Source organism: Perna viridis, chromosome 7, assembly GCF_037379345.1.
Source record: "Perna viridis isolate PV_CMFRI_1.1 ecotype Kerala chromosome 7, ASM3737934v1, whole genome shotgun sequence".
In the NCBI taxonomy this organism is placed as follows: Eukaryota; Metazoa; Mollusca; class Bivalvia; order Mytilida; family Mytilidae; genus Perna; species Perna viridis.
The window spans coordinates 43,803,154-43,821,053 of NC_142451.1; the positions used below are offsets into that span (position 1 = coordinate 43,803,154).

A 17,900-nucleotide genomic window follows, 5' to 3' on the forward strand; every position below is an offset into this window, starting at 1 on the left:
TATACACTGTATCTACCAGAGTAAATGTTGAAACAAGACATACAAAAAAAGGGATATCTTTGAATGATGTAACTTCTAAATGATATTATTAAAACCAACTAGTAACACAAGAGACTGACAATCAAATCAACTTGTTTGCAGTTTCATAAAGAAATATCAAACTCTATACATAAAATGATTACTTCATATCAACGATAATGGCCATTATTTTTTAGTACCAGCCCACATAAGATTCAGACACTGCCTATGGCAAAGGAAAAACCCACCAAACAAACAATGCTTTTTCAGTCTATACCTTCACATAAAGACAATAATTTCTGCAATCAGATCTGCATTTTTTAGAAAATCATACATTCATCTCACACTAAAATCAACCAACTGAAACCAAATCAAGAACCACAACTCTTGCAAAGTGTCAATTTCATGTACAATCTATATAATATTTATCTAAAAAGTGCAACACCCACATGAAAAAACTAAAGACTAGTTATGTAATCAGTAAATGTTTCTGAACAAGAAATAAAAAAAACTAAAATTGGTGGGTTTTTGACATGCATGAATCACTTTCTGTCTGATTTTTAGAAAGACTGCTACTAAAATAATAAAAACAATATGATTGCCAAAAACTAGAAAAACAGTGAGCTTACCTCACTAAAGATACTCCTACACCCTACCCAGGGACCATATGGTAAGAATATAAATAAAGTCCTCAAAGAGGAAGTTTATGTCACTGCAGTCTGAAATCAAATCCTGGGATATGACATGGATTTTGTACCTATATTAAGTTCCTGTCAAAGTATCAAATGGCTGTTATAAAGTAGTAGCAGAGAAAACTGTAATGATATTAGGTTGTAGACAGAAGAACAGTCAAATGAACAGACAGACGGACACTACTGCAGGGGTATAATAAATATGTTTCTATCATATTAGGTAAGATAAGCTTATAAACTAACTATGTAACCCTCTCAAAATAAAGGTTTTATTATTATTATTATTATTATTATTAATATATAAATTTGAGTAATATCTATGATATAATAGAAACAATATATTTCTTTTTTTTTTTTTGGAAAGGAGACATGAAGCCAGTCATAAGATGTTCATCGATAAAATCTTATTTGGCATATAAATCAGATAAAAACATTTTGCAGCAAATAGCCAATTAAAACATTGAAAAAGTAACTGATAAAGTGAAACAGGGAGGTAACTCTAAATTCCTTGGCAAACTTCCTGATTTGCCTTTATGCTCCAATGCAACAACCAAAAATCATTATGTAAATGATCCCCTTTAAGTGTAAAATAACATTTTACAAACCATTAAACCTCCGTGTAATAATATGTTATACAATCCAGGACCTAAAGATCACTGAACTATTGTGAGATTCTTTAAAATCTTTTAACATCTAAGCCTCTTTCTGTTTGACCTATCACATTAGACAATATATCAATATTCAACCAAAAAAAAACAGATTATAAATCCATGAAATTTCTACCCTTAAACATAATATTTAGTCAAAACAAGTGAAATATGAGGCAAAGTTTTTAATGACATACAACATGTAGGCAGATCCATGTGACAGCCCTGAGGAACCTGGATCCCTTTATGAAATAGAATGATTTTTCCATTTTTTATTTTGGCAAAACATTGAAAAAAATACTCAGAAAGAAATACAGTTAAAAAATAATCATGCAATTTCATTTTTAGTATTGAATTATTACCACTAGTGAATATAATTAATATTTTTTCTAATTTTTCTTAAGGAAAAAAATTTTGGCCTCTGATTTGGGCCCCCATTTTGCAGGCCTCTGGGCCTCCCACTACACGAGATATCATTATGTAGAAAGTGTTTGAAAGGACACTAATGCCAACGACATACTTTTTAGACAAAACAAAAATATGAATCAAGTTCAAAGTATTATGTTTATGACTAATAAATGGTAAGATGGGGCTTCATCCATCAGAGAACAAAACCTACCATTAAAATTATAATCCATGCGTGACAACCTAACAAACTGAGGAAGAGACCATAGACCCCAAATTTAAAAGAAAGCCCCCACTAACAATTCATTTTACTTACAAATGAAAAAGGCTCTAACACTGCAATCCTTCACATGTACAAATGAGAAATATTTCAGTATTTTCTATTTTCTTATTGAACTTTGATCCACCTCCAACACCCAAGTAGGATGAGCATTGATAGAATTAAGCAAAAATGTATTCACAGTTGATAGTTTATCAGATGGTCTCTTTCACAACAAATTAATATCCAAATTCCTTTCAACAAGACTGACCAGAGGAAAATGAGCACTATACTGGCAATGATTCAGGTAAGTGAAGAGTCACTGATATACTCAGACAGGCATGTAATTTTTGTACTGTAAGCTCAAAATATATTATAAGTTTTAATAGAAAGCCATGTGAGCTTTGCTAGAAGCTTTGCTAGAAATAGAAGAAAGCACAGCTCAAATTCAAAGCCTTGGACAGGAGAGATGTGGTCCTGAGCTGAAAGTCTCACAAACAGTACAATTTATCATGGTGGTTCTAAACCTTATCGGTATATCAGTTTTATGTCAAGTCAGTTCACTGTTGCTTTCTATATTTTGAATATGTACAGAAAAGGCTTAGAACCGCAGGAAATTGTGATGCTGTGCTAAGTATTTTCACTGTTTCAAGCCCAATTTGTACATCAAAGTTTTTGTCAAGTCAGTGCACTGTTATTGACTTTATACCACAACAAAAATTTAAAACGAAAAATGACATTTAAAGCAATAAAAACAACATTTTTCATTCGAAGGTGACAACACACTGGCAATAACAAAATGTCACAACCGAAAGTTTTATTCAGTCAGTGACCGTATATCAATTGTTATGATACGGTCAAGGCATTTTGACAGCTCAAATACATATAAAATGCATAAATGTATGGATTTAAAGTTGATGAACTGCTGAGCAGCCGTGTCTACATACTTAGCCTCAATTCAAATCTACATATGAGATGCGAAAAGAAAAGACGCTTTTTTGCCTTGCACTAAAGGTTGATTTGGCATCAAATTTAGAAACTACATCAAGAAGGAAGTTGTCAATGTTTGATACTCAGCACATGTGTACGCCTTCCTGTTTGGTTGGATAAAATAGCTGTAACAGGCAGGATTGATATAAAGCAGAGTACTGGATTCTACCTTCTATAGATAACAAAAAACATGATATCATCTATAATACAAATACCAGTAGCTCTTTAAAAAAAATCACTAAGACTTTAAAAATGGACATGACATTTTCAAAGACTCTCAAAAAGTCATGAAAGTTGGCATCTGTTTTCATCTGATCTAGATAAGTATGGCATAGCAATAAGTAACAATCCAAATTATTCAATTTTACAAACAAAATTTGAGAACTTAATTTTTTGAGATACAGCTGTTAGAAAACTTGTTAGCTTAGATTTGGCTCATCAGTAACTTAAAATAAACAAAGCCCAGCACTAAGGAATCATAAAGACCAATTATCAGCACATGTTATCTTTCATTCTTAAAATTTAAATCATTAATCATAAAATTATAAATATGAATCATTAATCAATTTTTGATTGCTAACAGCTCACACTACAAAATGAGGTTTATAAATTTCAGGAATAGCAGTATTGAAGCAAGCTGGTAATAGATGGCTACCATTTGATAAAGTAAGAACAAATCAAAGGGATCATTCACTTCACTGCAATCAATTTATTAAAGACCTATTATTTACATACTTTTATTTTATGCCGATTCTGCAGATTTAAAGAAATCAAGAAAAAATCTCCATTTCCAGTGGTGTATATAACAGTAGGTATGAAACTATAGGAGTTAACTTGAAAGTCATATCAAGGAGACTATGATTAGAATGAGGAACAGGAAACTCACAACCAGGAGACAAAGACTTAACCAAGAACATACCTTAAATAACACATTAAATACAGAAATACACACAAAAATTAAAGAACAAATGTCACAGCAACTAGAAATTCCCTAAAAACTGGGAGTATGAACCTGATACACCTTGCTTCATAGAAACAATATTTCAGTTTCAGTCTTTTTTGAAAGACATGATTCATAATAAGCCAATTTTGAAAACAATGTCTTGATCACAGTTTTAAATTTGTTTTGATAAAAGGAGCTTTTGCATAACCTGACATCTCTTAAGCCTGACTCATGTGTACAACCCCAGTACCCACAGGGATATCATGACATCACTTAATTAACCTACAGTTGATTACCTGACACCAAGGCCAGGCGCGGATATAAGGACTGGCGTCTCAGGCGTACGCCCCCTCCCCCCCACTTATTACATAAGAAAAAAATTTTCACCATAAATTTCACCCCATAATATTGCTTTGCCTTGCTTTGCACAGCATTTGATTCAATTAACGCCCCCCCCTCCCCCCCCCAAAACTTAAATCCTGGATCCGCCCCTGCCCCTAGCCTGACACTGTGTATAACAGTAACGACTGTGGGGATTTTTTAAACATCACTCAAGCCTGACACTTATGAATTTCTCAAGTTCCAGCAGGAATAATCTAGCATCACCGAACCTTAACACATCTGAACTTTCCAGTACCTACAGGCATTTTTTAACATCATACCTCTTTCACGTGTGAACTTCACAAGAGCTTGTTTGTCAGGTACCAATTTTTGTGGTTTTCATGTGAGCGGTAAACCACAAAATTCAGTTCCCAGCAAAAAAAAAATAATCCATTCATTTGTATGATGGAGTTGTCAAATCCACCATTTCAAGGATCTACAAACTGATGATATTTCCCTGAACCACGAAAATTGGTACCCACAAATAAAAGTATTTTAACAGTACCTGTAGGAATAATCTAAAATCACCCAAGCCTGACACATATGTACAACTTCAGTACTTTCTGAAATTATCTAACATCATCTAAGACTGACATATGTGAACATCTCAAGAACCTGCAGGGATAATCTAACATCACTCAAGCCTGACACATGTGAACAACCCCAGAACTTACAGGAATTATCTAACATCATCCAAACCTGACATATGTGAACTTTACAAGTATCTGTAGGGATAATCTAACATCACCAGAGCCTGACACAAGAGTACAACCCAGAACTTCCAGGAATTATCTTTCATCATCCAAGCCTGACATATGTGAACTTTCTGAGTACCTGAAGGGATAATCGAACATCACCCAAGCCTGACACATGTGAACCTCCCAAGTACCTGAAGGGATAATCTAACATCACCCAAGCCTGACATATGTAAACTTCCCAAGTACCTGAAGGGATAATCTAACATCACCCAAGCCTGACACATACAGATAATGATGAGAGGTAACGTGCAAACAACCTGAGTTTTTTCTGCAGTCAATGATTACCGACAGATATGTAATCTTAATGGATGTACCATCTTTGTCTTAGTCTCTAGAATGAAACAGACGGATCAGTGTAAGATCTTGACGTCTCGTATCCTGATACCTGTTAGATCTCAGTGGGTTTTAGTATCTGTAACTTTAAAGTGAATTTTTTATAAAGTTCAAGGTAGAAGGGCATAACTTTGTCAAATACCATAGATAATATTTGTAACCAAAAGCAAGAAAATGGAAAAGATCAAAAGACATATAGACTACTTTTAATTAAAGACCAATTAAAGGTCTTACAAAGAAAGCCACTCAAAATTCTCTAACATATATTAAGGAGGCAGACCTAGGCTAAGGCGCATACCTCTTACAAATCATTGGAACGTATGTGTTAAGCATTTCACTTCAATCTTGTGTAAGCATCACAATAACTTGGATTGATTTCATTCTGTATCAAATGAAAGCTTCACAGGCTATGGTAAAATTGAATATGGTACAAACATATCACTGATTTCAAGAGTTATGTCTACCTCTTTAAGTACCCTTAAAACTTTGATTACTAAAGGTTCATTGAAGTCATATATAACTAATGGTAGTTTGAATATAACATTCTATGTTAAGTATGTAATAAAAAGTTTTAGAACAATAATAATTTTTTTCAATATCTATATGCAAAATTATGAAAATGTAATTGTCAAACACTAGTAGAAATGTGTCCTGTAGGACACTGTTTATCAGCCCTAAATTTCAGATTTTTAGTTAACAGGAAGTCAATGTGAAACCATGGTAACAGGAAATTTCAGATTTTTAGTTAACAGGAAGTCAATGTGAAACCATGGTAACAGGAACAAAAATGACAGTTTGTGATGTTTATACTGCACATTAAATCATTTCTATGTTTTCAACTTTTAGCAAATGAAAATCAACCGTCCCATGGATCAGAGATATCATCCAAGGTACGGTACTGTAAATTAGTAAAACAATGTCACAGTGTTCCAGGATTCCACTTTCCCGTCACCCAAGGCAAGTGAAGTTCTGGCATGGGAAAGTTTATAATTATGCCACACTTTCCCTTCGACAAGTAGAAAGCTTGAATTTTTAAAGATTTGTTAAGATTGGAGAGCAAACTACAGTGTGGGAAAGTTAATCTTCATTTAGAGTTTTCCTGTGGAAACCTAATCCTATAGGGGCAAATATTTTTCACGTGAAATTCATGTTAATTGAGCTTCACATGAAATTCATGTGAAATTCACATGAAATAAACATGATTTTCATGTGAAATTCACTAACACAAATTTCATGTGAACATTTCATGTGAATTTCATGTGAAGGCTCCATTCACCCGAATTTCACATGAACTCTGTCACTTAGTTTATTTGCTCAATTCAAGTGAAATCATGTGTAATTCGTGTGAAAATCATGTGAAATAATTTTGCCTGTATAGAATATTGAAATGATGATGCTGTTGCATTTATACAGCATGATATACATATTTCATAGATTTTTAAGAGGTAATAACCAACTGGCTACTATTAATTCTAATTAATACTATTAATTAATCAACAGAAATAATGATTTCAAGATTTGTGCCAGTTTATTTTTTTAATCAGACATCAAAAACCAACATTGGCTGGGAATACTGATAACCATGAGAAATGTTGATATGATACACATTTTATTACAGTAAGTGTTTCATTATGACTTTAATCAAGGATGAGTTCATGTCTGTATGTGACAAGATAAACTACCCTGGTATCAAAATCTTGATGTTATAGGTGTAATACCACTATTTCAGAAACCAGTCACCTGCACATACAATAAAGTAGTTCGTAATGACATGAAGCAGTCCCAAAGTTGCACCCTATCACTCTCCTTTTTCAGTAGAGGTATACAAATTTGGTGTCATCTGAAAGCTAAATGAATCAACAATACTCTAAAAACTTCATTTTCTTTATTCAGCCTAGGGTAAAACAATGGGAACTCAATGTCTTATCCAGAAATTGATGAAAAAGGGGGAGGAGGTTTCCAGGCAAAAATGTACCGATTTTTGCCCTCCCTTGATCCATCAATGAATGGCATACTCTGATGAGGGTTTTAATTTGGAATATTATGGTTAATTAGATTAAAGTATAAATATTACTCTGTGTGTTCTTCACAAAAATATTATCTACTGACATGTAACAGCTTTATTATTTAATATAATAGATAAATAAGAATGCCCTGTTTATACACAACATACAATCGAAACTAAATACTAGTATCACCTGGATTTAAAGCCATAAATGTTGGAGCTACTTATAAAATGTCTTTTTTGTTTCTTACAATTTCTACAGATATTATGTTAAAATTAGGGTGAAATATCTTACGATTTGATCTAAATTTGGTTTAAAACACACAAAAAACAGACAAAAGCACTGTAAAACTATGTAAATGACATGTTTACACCAGATTTCAAGAACAAGATAACATCAAAATATTTAAAAATTAACAATCTTTTATGGAGATCTCCCTGGATAAAAATACACCAAATCAATGTCTCATTCAAATAAGGACTGACCTTTTTTTTTGTAACTTTTTAGGCCACTGGTACATTAACATAACACATAATTTCAAAACTATGAGCTGTTCTTTTAGTTTCTACCAAATTATATTGACTAACAGAAAAAAAATGTTTTAGACTGTGGCTTAAACTGCTTCTCTAACAATAACAGGTTCTATATTACAATACAAAATAACTTCATAGAGAAAGTAGACAAAATTTAGAGAAAACTTTGTTTATCTGGCACAAAAGTTTGTGACAAGAAGAGACTTATGCCTGAAACACATTTTTGATACTTCCCATGGTAAGGCAAAATTTATAACCCTTAAAGATAACTTTTCTATATATATACGTTTTCAAGGGGACAAAATAAGTTCAGCTTTAGAACAAGGCCTTAATGTAGAATTAGCCCTTTGTACCCACAAGAAGCATACTTGTCCAGAATAACATTAAGTAATGACATATTTAAGCTCTTTAAAAAAGGATCAAGAACTATAAGTTCTGATGGAATGTGAAATAAATCCAACAGTTTTAACATTTCAAATTAACATATACTAGATCACTGAAAAGTACTAAAGTTTTCAACCACAAAAAATATGTACACATCATGACAAGGCAATAAAGTTTCTAATGTGAAAGATGCAAATTTTCAAACTTTAAATAGCTTTAAAAGTGTAAGCATACCTTCAGGAATGCTAGCTAAATGGTCCATGCTCCTACTTTTCCTTTTATCATGCTTTTTCACAGAACTAGTCTTGCTTCTCAAGCAGTGCATCTTTGAGAAAATATTTCCACAAAAATTTTCACATAAGAAGATCTATGTTAAAGACGCCATTAAGATAAATCTGGCAAGGTAACCTATATTTAAAGATTTTTAAGTTCGCTGGAGTATTTTATGGTATAGTGATCAACAATGGTCGCTACTTGTACTTGCATAAACGTTTGTGATGTTTAATATTTAAATTTCATACAGGTACCTGCATACCATGTACTTGTCAATTAAACTGACATTATAATGTCAAAAGTTTTGGTTACAGAGAACTTTGAAATTCAAAACATAATTTACTTCAATTGAAAACAAACATGGTATGTTTAATGTTATATGCAGAGGATGCAAGTTGTGCAGTTTACATTTTTGCAAAAATGTTACAGGATCATCTTTAGAAATGCTAATACATTTTGCACTACACTTGAAGTCCATTTGTATTTTTTTTGCATTTATGAAAAAATGCCAAAGAAATTCTATAAATAAAATTTGATCTTATATAGCTGAAGTCATAAGTACCAATATTTTCTACATATTCTTGGTAATGAAAACTACAACAATACAGAAAAAGTAAAAAATCCCTTAACCATTTGCTGAAATTTATTAATAGATATAATAGAAAAACAAAATAATGAAAGTGCCACAGTGACAATTTCTAAGGTGATTAAGCTTTTACATCAGTTGCGGTAATGCAATGAATCTGGAAAAAAATGATCAGTTTTTTTGCCATTTAAACACTTGGCATGAACATTATAAATCCTCTACTCCAGAGGGAAGTTACAATTCAATAATAAACCTGAACACAACAAAATCTGACAGAAATTGACTTTAAATGACTGTAAATGACAAGGTTTGATATTTAAATTTTAAAGATTGAAATACACTTTGCCACCCACTTCCATTAAAAGTTCATAATTGCTACCAACAACGTGGGAACCTGTAACATTGAGTTTCAGCTGGCCAAACAAACCAACTTCTTTATTCTTTCATTTTGTCCCTGTAAGACCACCTGATCCATGAAAGGAACACTTATTTATTTTTCCATAATTTCTATGTAATAGCTATAATAGCAACACATAGTAAATCTAACTAATGACAAAAGTGTAAAGCCTGGACATGACATGTTTATCCTAATATAAGACTACAAGATTCTGAGAAGAATCAATGATTTAATCATAAATATAACTTAACATACAAAACCACCGGGGTCTGATGTTAGAGGTTGCCCTACTGCTTTGGATAAGTAGAAGTTAAATCACACTTATCCAAAGGACAACCTAATTTAATGATGCATTTTTCAACATGCAATTACTTAACAACAGTTGTTTTCAATTAGGACCAGTTAAACCTTCATCTACTTGCCCATCAGCATAAGATTCACAAAATATTTATTTCCAAAAACTGCAAGCCCCCCGCCCCCCTCCTACACACAACCCCTCAGAACCGAATGGTCGTCCCTTTAGATATATGTTGGTTTTATTATTAATCTTTGGAAGTAAAGTAACAGCCACCCTAAAGCACATGGTAGGCATGTCTCATTTTTCAGCCTTTAATTTTAATGTCTAATAACATTGATATGGAAAAATAAAAAAAACAACCAAAATTAAAGGGAGTTACCTCCCATTCAGACAAAACATTGTACTAAAATTAATCAAAATTCTTTAAACATTTTTTTCTTTTTAGTAATATATGATAAGTGAACTGACAGATGCACGGACAAACATTGGTACACTATATCGTTCAGTAGGTAATTTTCACAAGGTGCTACCGTAATTTTTGTGTATTTATGCCATCTGTCTAAAAATGTGCAAAAATTTTACGCTGGGTTTAAGTACTCAATGCAACACTTAGCATCCACCAATATAAAAAATGCCAAAAATTTTTGTACACCTTTTTACTTCAAAATCCCAATTTTACACCCAACATACAGTAATACATCTGTCATTAACAGGCAAATAAAAATACAGGTTCAGTTATAATAGCAATACTTTTATTACTGCAAGAAAGATGCAAAAAGCCTGTCATTGTAATGAAAATATCCATATCACAATACTTTCTTAATTTACAGAAGTGGCAACAATTTATTATTGGCTGAAGGGAAGGAAGGAAGGAAAGAATAGCCCTATTCGATAGCCTGAGTGTCCTGAAAGGAAGATGATATGATACAGCTAAACATTCATTTTACTACCATGTTATTAATACTCTTAGGGAAGAATGCATATTAGACAAATTTTATTTGGGATGACCCCCTAAAACATATTTAGAAAAAAAAAAAAACAAATACAGTAACATTCATCTAGAGAAGACAATTCATATAAATTTCATTGGGGAAGACAACCCCTAAAAATGACACAGCTTAGAAGAAAAAACTAAATTAATTTCTATCACAAATGCAATTAGAACTCTTTCATATAAATTCAGATACTGCAAATGGTAGAAGGGATTAACATGAAGAGAAGATACTACCAAACTGTTTTTTTTCCTACATATGCTATATTTTGATGTAACAATAGTACTTTTAGTAGTTAGATCTTTATTTTTTTTTTTTTTAGAAAATCATACATTCATCTCCCACTTAGTCAATCTAATCAAGAACAATAACTCTTGCAAAGTACTAATTTCATACACAATTTATGTAATTTCTAACTCAAAAGTACAAAAACCAAATAATGAATTGAAGACTGTTACTGTTTCTAAATAAGAATAAAAGTAAATGTGATTGGATTTTAACTAACATGAATCACCTTTTGTCTGATTTTTATAAAGACTGATGACTGATACTTAAATGTTTCAATTATCATTGCTGTCATGATCTCTCTCTATTCTTGTAGGTGATAATTCTAAAATTTGGAATTCCCTAAACCTCAGAGACATCTTTAAATATCTGAAACAGTCAGCAACTAAAAATGGTATTACACAGATTTAAATTTATCTTACCCAGTACACCAGGAACTTTTAATAATTCAAAATGATAAAAATTAAGGATCTTACCTAAACTATATTTCTTTGATTTGTGAAAAAACATTTTAGAAAATTCCACAGAAATCAAAACTCCATGTATTAAGTTTCCATTTCAATTGTACAACTGAACAAACATTTCTGACCGTAATGTTGTAATCCTTTCCATAGTATTTGCTTTCTTCAATTAACACTTTGTTCAAATACCCGCGGAAAATATCGTCCTCAATGAACAAATTAAACAGGTTATATGCCTGAATACTTCCTCCTTTTTCAAACTATTATACTGTCGATAAGAATAACCTGATTGAGTTACATCCCAAAACTGAATGAAGTTACACACAATAATCTGTTGAATAAGTCGTGCAATACTCAACAGTCAACAGAACAGAAAGATATTCATAGTCAATTTTATTTAATAAGCCGACGATAAATGTATTTATGCACTACATGTACATTTAAGTAAATACTTGGGAGTGATTTCACATAAGCAATTTGTCAGCGGTTAGGGATATGAAAAGATACTGCTCCAGAATAAAATCAGTTTCAGTTAATTTCCCATCTATCACCAATATTGAAAATTGGTAATCCTTAAAGCTATTTAAATAGATAAAATGAAAGCTGACTGCTACAAAGCCCTATTGTGAAATTATTTCCTTGCTCCTTAGTCTATCTCAACCTTCCTACTATCTGCACTGAAAATTGGCAGCTTGTGAAAAAAAACTGTTTACAACTTGAAAATGAAACTACCAGCACACCATTATCCTAACATATTACCAATAAACAAATTTCAATTATACTGTGAAAAAGTTCGGGTTTTTTTTTCATACAATAGGATCGTTTTAAGATAAACTCTGTTAATCTAATCATAAGCCGGCAAAGTAATTATTTTCTGCTGTGATGCAAGGGAACCTATCTTGTCTTCCATGAGAAAGAAAATCTGATTAATTGCCTCAGTATCGAAGCATCATGATGAAACATATAGTTAATGGTAACTTCTTCCAATATATACGATGAAAGATGAAAACCTTGACTGAAAGTAATGATGAAGATGCTAAAGTTGAAATAGAAAAACAAAACAAAAAACACCTTTTGTATGCTGTCTTTTTTTCATTTTTCATTTTATAAATAAATCAATATATATTTATTTTGCAAAATAAACTCTTTACAGGTTATGCCAATAAACAGTACATGCAATATAATGGAGACAAATTACAATGACACTTAAGAAAATAGATTACAAACATGTATGCTTTTGACCTACATGGAAATTATTTTTACAAGTCAAAAGATTGCTTTATACAATCAACAATAATGGACTATACATCCATAACTGAATTTAAAATATGATTTAGTTTATTGGGAGAGTCAAGCTGTTTAAAATCTGAGCATTTATCAGATATCAGTTCTTAAATCATCAATAGTTTGGCAACTGAAAAAGAAATGTCAATGTTGAAAAGTACATTTAAGGGAAGAAAATATGATTGAAAATGTTTTCCTGAAGTCTGATGTTTTGCGAAATACTACTAAAAGTGAAATATAAAATATTGGCTTATGCACTTTTAAAATGGGAACAATTACTATATCCGTATTTCCCAAGTCAAAATTTGTTGATTTCCTCACTAACTTTATTTCAGAGGCAATTCCCTTGGGTATTGTTCTCAATTCTACACCAGCAGACAAGCAGTATTAGAATATTTACTATACCACATTAATTTGTTTTCCATCTCTTACAAGCTTGTTACAGAAGAAAATTCATCAACCACCAGACAATCAAATTGCCTACAGAATTTCAACAAATACGTTTTTATTAAGTGACGTGATAAGACATTGGTTTTTGGTAGTAATAAAAATTGTGTGATAAAAATGAAAACATTAAAGTTTTCTATACAGCTAGAGCAGTAGAAATAAAACATTTAACAAAACAGACATGTTCTCTTCAAAGCTGTACATGGTATATTCTAAGCATTTTTTTTTGTACAGATCTTTGTTGAAATCAAGTTTTATATCCTTAAACCTTTGGACCTCCAAGTTAAATTTTGTACTACACTTAAACACAACTCAGAAACAAGACCCAGGATCAATATTAACTAGGCAAAGTTAGATGCAAAAATATAAAAAAAATCCCTAAAATTTGAGATTTCATTCAACCCACATTGACCCCAAATTCCTTATTGATTCGGGCCAAAATCGAATTCCAAATGGTCTTTTTTTTCAGTTTGGAACCATGTGAAAAGTGTCATTGAGATCTATTCCATTATACTCATGTTTAATGTAAAAAAAAATTATACAATGAGATTGAGGGTGACAACAGGAGTTCGAATTAGCAAAGGTGGACCAGGATTCTTAATCTATTGGACCAGGATTCCCAATCTATTGGACCAGGACACTCAATCTATTGGACCAGGACTCTCAATCTATGACATAGAACCTTTGAAATTTCATTTACCTAGTTCCATGACCTTCAGTTATATACACTGACACTTTATTTTGGACTTTTGATTTTACTCAAGTGGACCATTCATTTAAAATTTGAAAAAGTCCACAACCTTCCATTCTTAAAAGAAGATTAGGACCACTGGGCAACATTGTCATAACAATATATAACCAGAAAAATTTGTATAAGTCCTATAAATCCAAGAGAACAAATAAGACAGAGTATTTGAAAGAAATCAAGGCTAAGACTGTCATTCATCTGAAGAACTACCATCAATACCAACAAACCAATTCATATTTCTTTCTTACAATAAAGAACAATTATGAAAACTTTACTATTAAGAAGCACCATAACGTTGCCTCAGACATCAATAAAGATTTTCTGTCAGATCGTCATAAAGGAAAAGAAACAACTCTATTTACAATTAGACAATATACCGTTCTGTAAACAGTTCTTAGTCTTCAAATCCCCACAATCACTTTCTTTAATGATAACTTCTTACTTATAAACTACTGAGTAGAGTACTACTAAATGTAAGAATCAGTCATAAACATATCAAATATTACTCTCACGGATACTACCGTATGGCAGGTAGTTTTCACAGTGGTAATTTTATGAATTGGGGTATTAAAATTTCACTGTTTTTTTTTTATTTCTGGGTACATACGTACGGACTACAGGAGATATTAACTGTGACAGAGTGAAATATAAGGACTTAAATCTGGCATGCTATTATTCTTGTTATTCCCTTGCCAATATAATGAAAATTTACCACTATATGGAATAAGAACGGTATAAAAATAAAGGTATCTCTGGACTTTTGTCTCATCTGACACCAAAGTTATGTAATTTATTATATTAACAAGTACCTGTTAATCCAACATTTCATCTCCCTTGACAATTTTTAGGCCATATGTGTGACTAATGAAACACAAATTCGAGTATCTAACAAAATGTCTTTTTTCCCCTAACCATAAAAACTGATAACCACGAGTCTAGATGAAATCAAAGTACATGGTTTCTAAAGTGAATAGTTTATATACATATTTGGCTTCATCTTTGCAAAACTTAATGTGCTAGGATTTTGAGAAAAAAATTAAGTTAAGTCTGAAGATATCATAACAATTAAGTATAATGCAAACGTGTCCCTACTTCACCAAACAAAATGTTGCAAGACTCTTATATAGAATGATAGTTTCAAGATGGAAATTGGAAAATTGCCCATCGTAATGATTTTACATCATTTCTACTACTGTGAATGCCAAATGCTAATAGCACTAAATTCATTCAAAATCTGCCAGCAAAAATTCATGCCTCATAACGATTTCTTGTCATGTTCTGCAAATGCATTTGATCACTTGAGAAAAAGGTCAAGAGTTTCATCATTAAGCTTGATTGCTCATTCTCCTGAATCTTCATCAATTTCCATGTGCCACACTTTTTTTTCCTGAAGTTCGTGATAAGATAGAGAGCAACAAGATTCCCATTAGAAATACAATAAGCATTGTAATTTACAAAGTCATACAGTTGGCAGGAAGTTTCAGTGATGTCAAGTCATACGCTATAATGATTCTTTAGCGTCACTTATTCAACAAAATTAGTAATATGAATTATTCAGGGATTTAAAAAATTTCAGGAAACAATATTCAAATGCATCTTGTTCATACACTAATAAAGTTGAGATTTCAGAAATCAGACGAGTGCACAATGAGAATCAGTGTTCATAACAGACAGCACCCTTGTGCCAGTGGTGCTGATATTGTATGTATGGGCGCACAAAAAGTGCAACATGTGGGCCATGCAGGCACATGGTACTCTGAATTTCTGCCATTTTTTCAGTCTGTTTCGTAGTAAATAGGAAAACATTTTCAGCATGTGAGTCAAAACAACTTAAAGAAACTGCAGGCAGTGATGAAGGGGACACAATCTATCCTTAAGACCATGCTTATAGCACCCAATAAATTACTGATGAGTCGACTGACTAAAAAGAAACAGACACGTCTGGCAAATCTAGAGAATTTCGAGTAAAATGGAAAACTGAATGCTGTGGGCTTGGATGGGATATGATCCCAATAAAAAAAGATTCTAAGTGGAGCTGTAACATTAACATAAATGACAATTTGAATCTGCAGAATGTCATGACAAAAAAACAACTTAAACTAATATTTATTTATTTATTGAAGGTGTATACCCCTCACCTGATTATGAAACTCTAAAGTTTATATGAGCAATATATTTATTAGTTGGATCTCTCCTGTTATCTAAATATGCACCTTATCATTTTGAAATTTATATTTCAAATCAATAAATTATACGTAGCAACAGAAGCAGACAAAAAATCACATCATGATGCCCATGCTCAACTAGCAAAATGATTTTTTTTTTACAGAATAAATTAAAATAAGATTAACAGTATTCTTTCCACCTTCTTGATACATCCACTTGCCAAAATAGAACTTGATGTCCTTTGGTTCCATGATAAACAATCCCACTATGTGATATAACCATTTAAATTGTTTGTCTCCCAGTGATGAGTAGCTGCTGTAAAATGTGTGACTTATAATTCTGTAATCCAGTCACAGGGAAGTAAAATGTGTGACTTATAATTCTGTAATCCAGTCACAGGGAAGTGAAATGTGTGACTTATAATTCTGTAATCCAGTCACAGGGAAGTAAAATGTGTGACTTATAATTCTGTAATCCAGTCACAGGGAAGTAAAATGTGTGACTTATAATTCTGTAATCCAGTCACAGGGAGAGTATACAAGAAATGAAATAACTATCTGAAGTAACTGGGGTCTGGTTTAAATCCAATGTATGATATATTGTATACCTTAATTAAGGTAGTGACAACATACTAAGTGTCCGTGAGAAACTAGAAACTTTGTGATCCCCCTGCTTCCCTCCACAGAAACCATATAGGATTCCCCGTAAGTGACTTAAAAAGCAAACAGATGGAAAAAAATAGGAGGTGCACAATGGCATAATGTAATTAAGAATTTGTGAAAGTTTCATTAAATTCCAGTAAGTGTTTTCAGAGAAGCTGCAGATTAGAAGAGGATATCCCCATTGGTCAACAAAAGAATAAGTCCATATTTTGCAGTAAGAAACCCAAAAAATTTAAAAAAATATGAATAGATGACAAAAAGATGGATGGACACCATGATCACTATATACCTCCTGCTTTTCAAACTGGCAGGTTTTTTTTTCAGAATTTGACAAAAATGTTGTCGTCACACCATAAGGTCAATAAAAACCTGTATTTGAGCACAGCAGATACCTATTTTTGAAATTCAAAGTCCCATACAAAACAATCAGAATATAGCCAGGGGCAAACCTTGTGACAAATATATAAAAATTCCTCAAAACATTTTTTAGTTATCTTAATTTGTATGGACAAACAGATTAATGAACAGTATATTGCATGATACATCAAAAGATAAGTATAAAATATCCCACATTGCATAAGTAAAGAAAACTTAAGTCAAAATACATGTATCAAGTCCTGTGATGAATAAATGCAGTGTAAAATGGAACAAAACATTTTGTAAAAATTAATAGACACACTGACTCACACATGGACAGATCAAGTCAGAAGAATAAAACAATATATATACCTTACTCCTTCAAAAAATAAATCTATTCCTTACTGTGCATTAGTCAGTTAAGTCATTTCATATAGTAAGGGAAATAACTCTATTTCAAATTTTAGTCTATTTCAAATTTTAGTAATAGAACATGAGCATATTCACTAGTGTACAATTAGCAACACCCCATTTCTACAAAAAAAAACTTTAAATGCAACATATCTCTACTGGGGATTACTCAAGTACTCAGTAA

General features: G+C 32.0%; 1 protein-coding gene across 11 annotated transcripts in view; it reads right to left on the bottom strand.

The window, feature by feature from the left end:
- LOC148612838 (disabled homolog 2-interacting protein-like) overlaps positions 1–17,900 on the bottom strand; it is a 119,092-nt gene that overhangs the window by 91,452 nt on the left and 9,740 nt on the right. For 2 of the 11 annotated variants that reach the window (XM_088594627.1, XM_088594624.1), the window contains exon 1: positions 11,657–12,026. The exons of 7 other annotated variants lie outside the window; for them this stretch is intronic. In XM_088594627.1, coding sequence (XP_088450753.1) covers positions 11,657–11,690 — 34 coding nt within the window. In that variant the 5' untranslated portion in view covers positions 11,691–12,026. Of the gene's footprint in view, positions 1–8,583; positions 8,749–11,656; positions 12,027–17,900 lie in introns of those variants that run through there. 2 more of the 11 variants (XM_088594620.1, XM_088594622.1) reach the window with 2 other exon arrangements.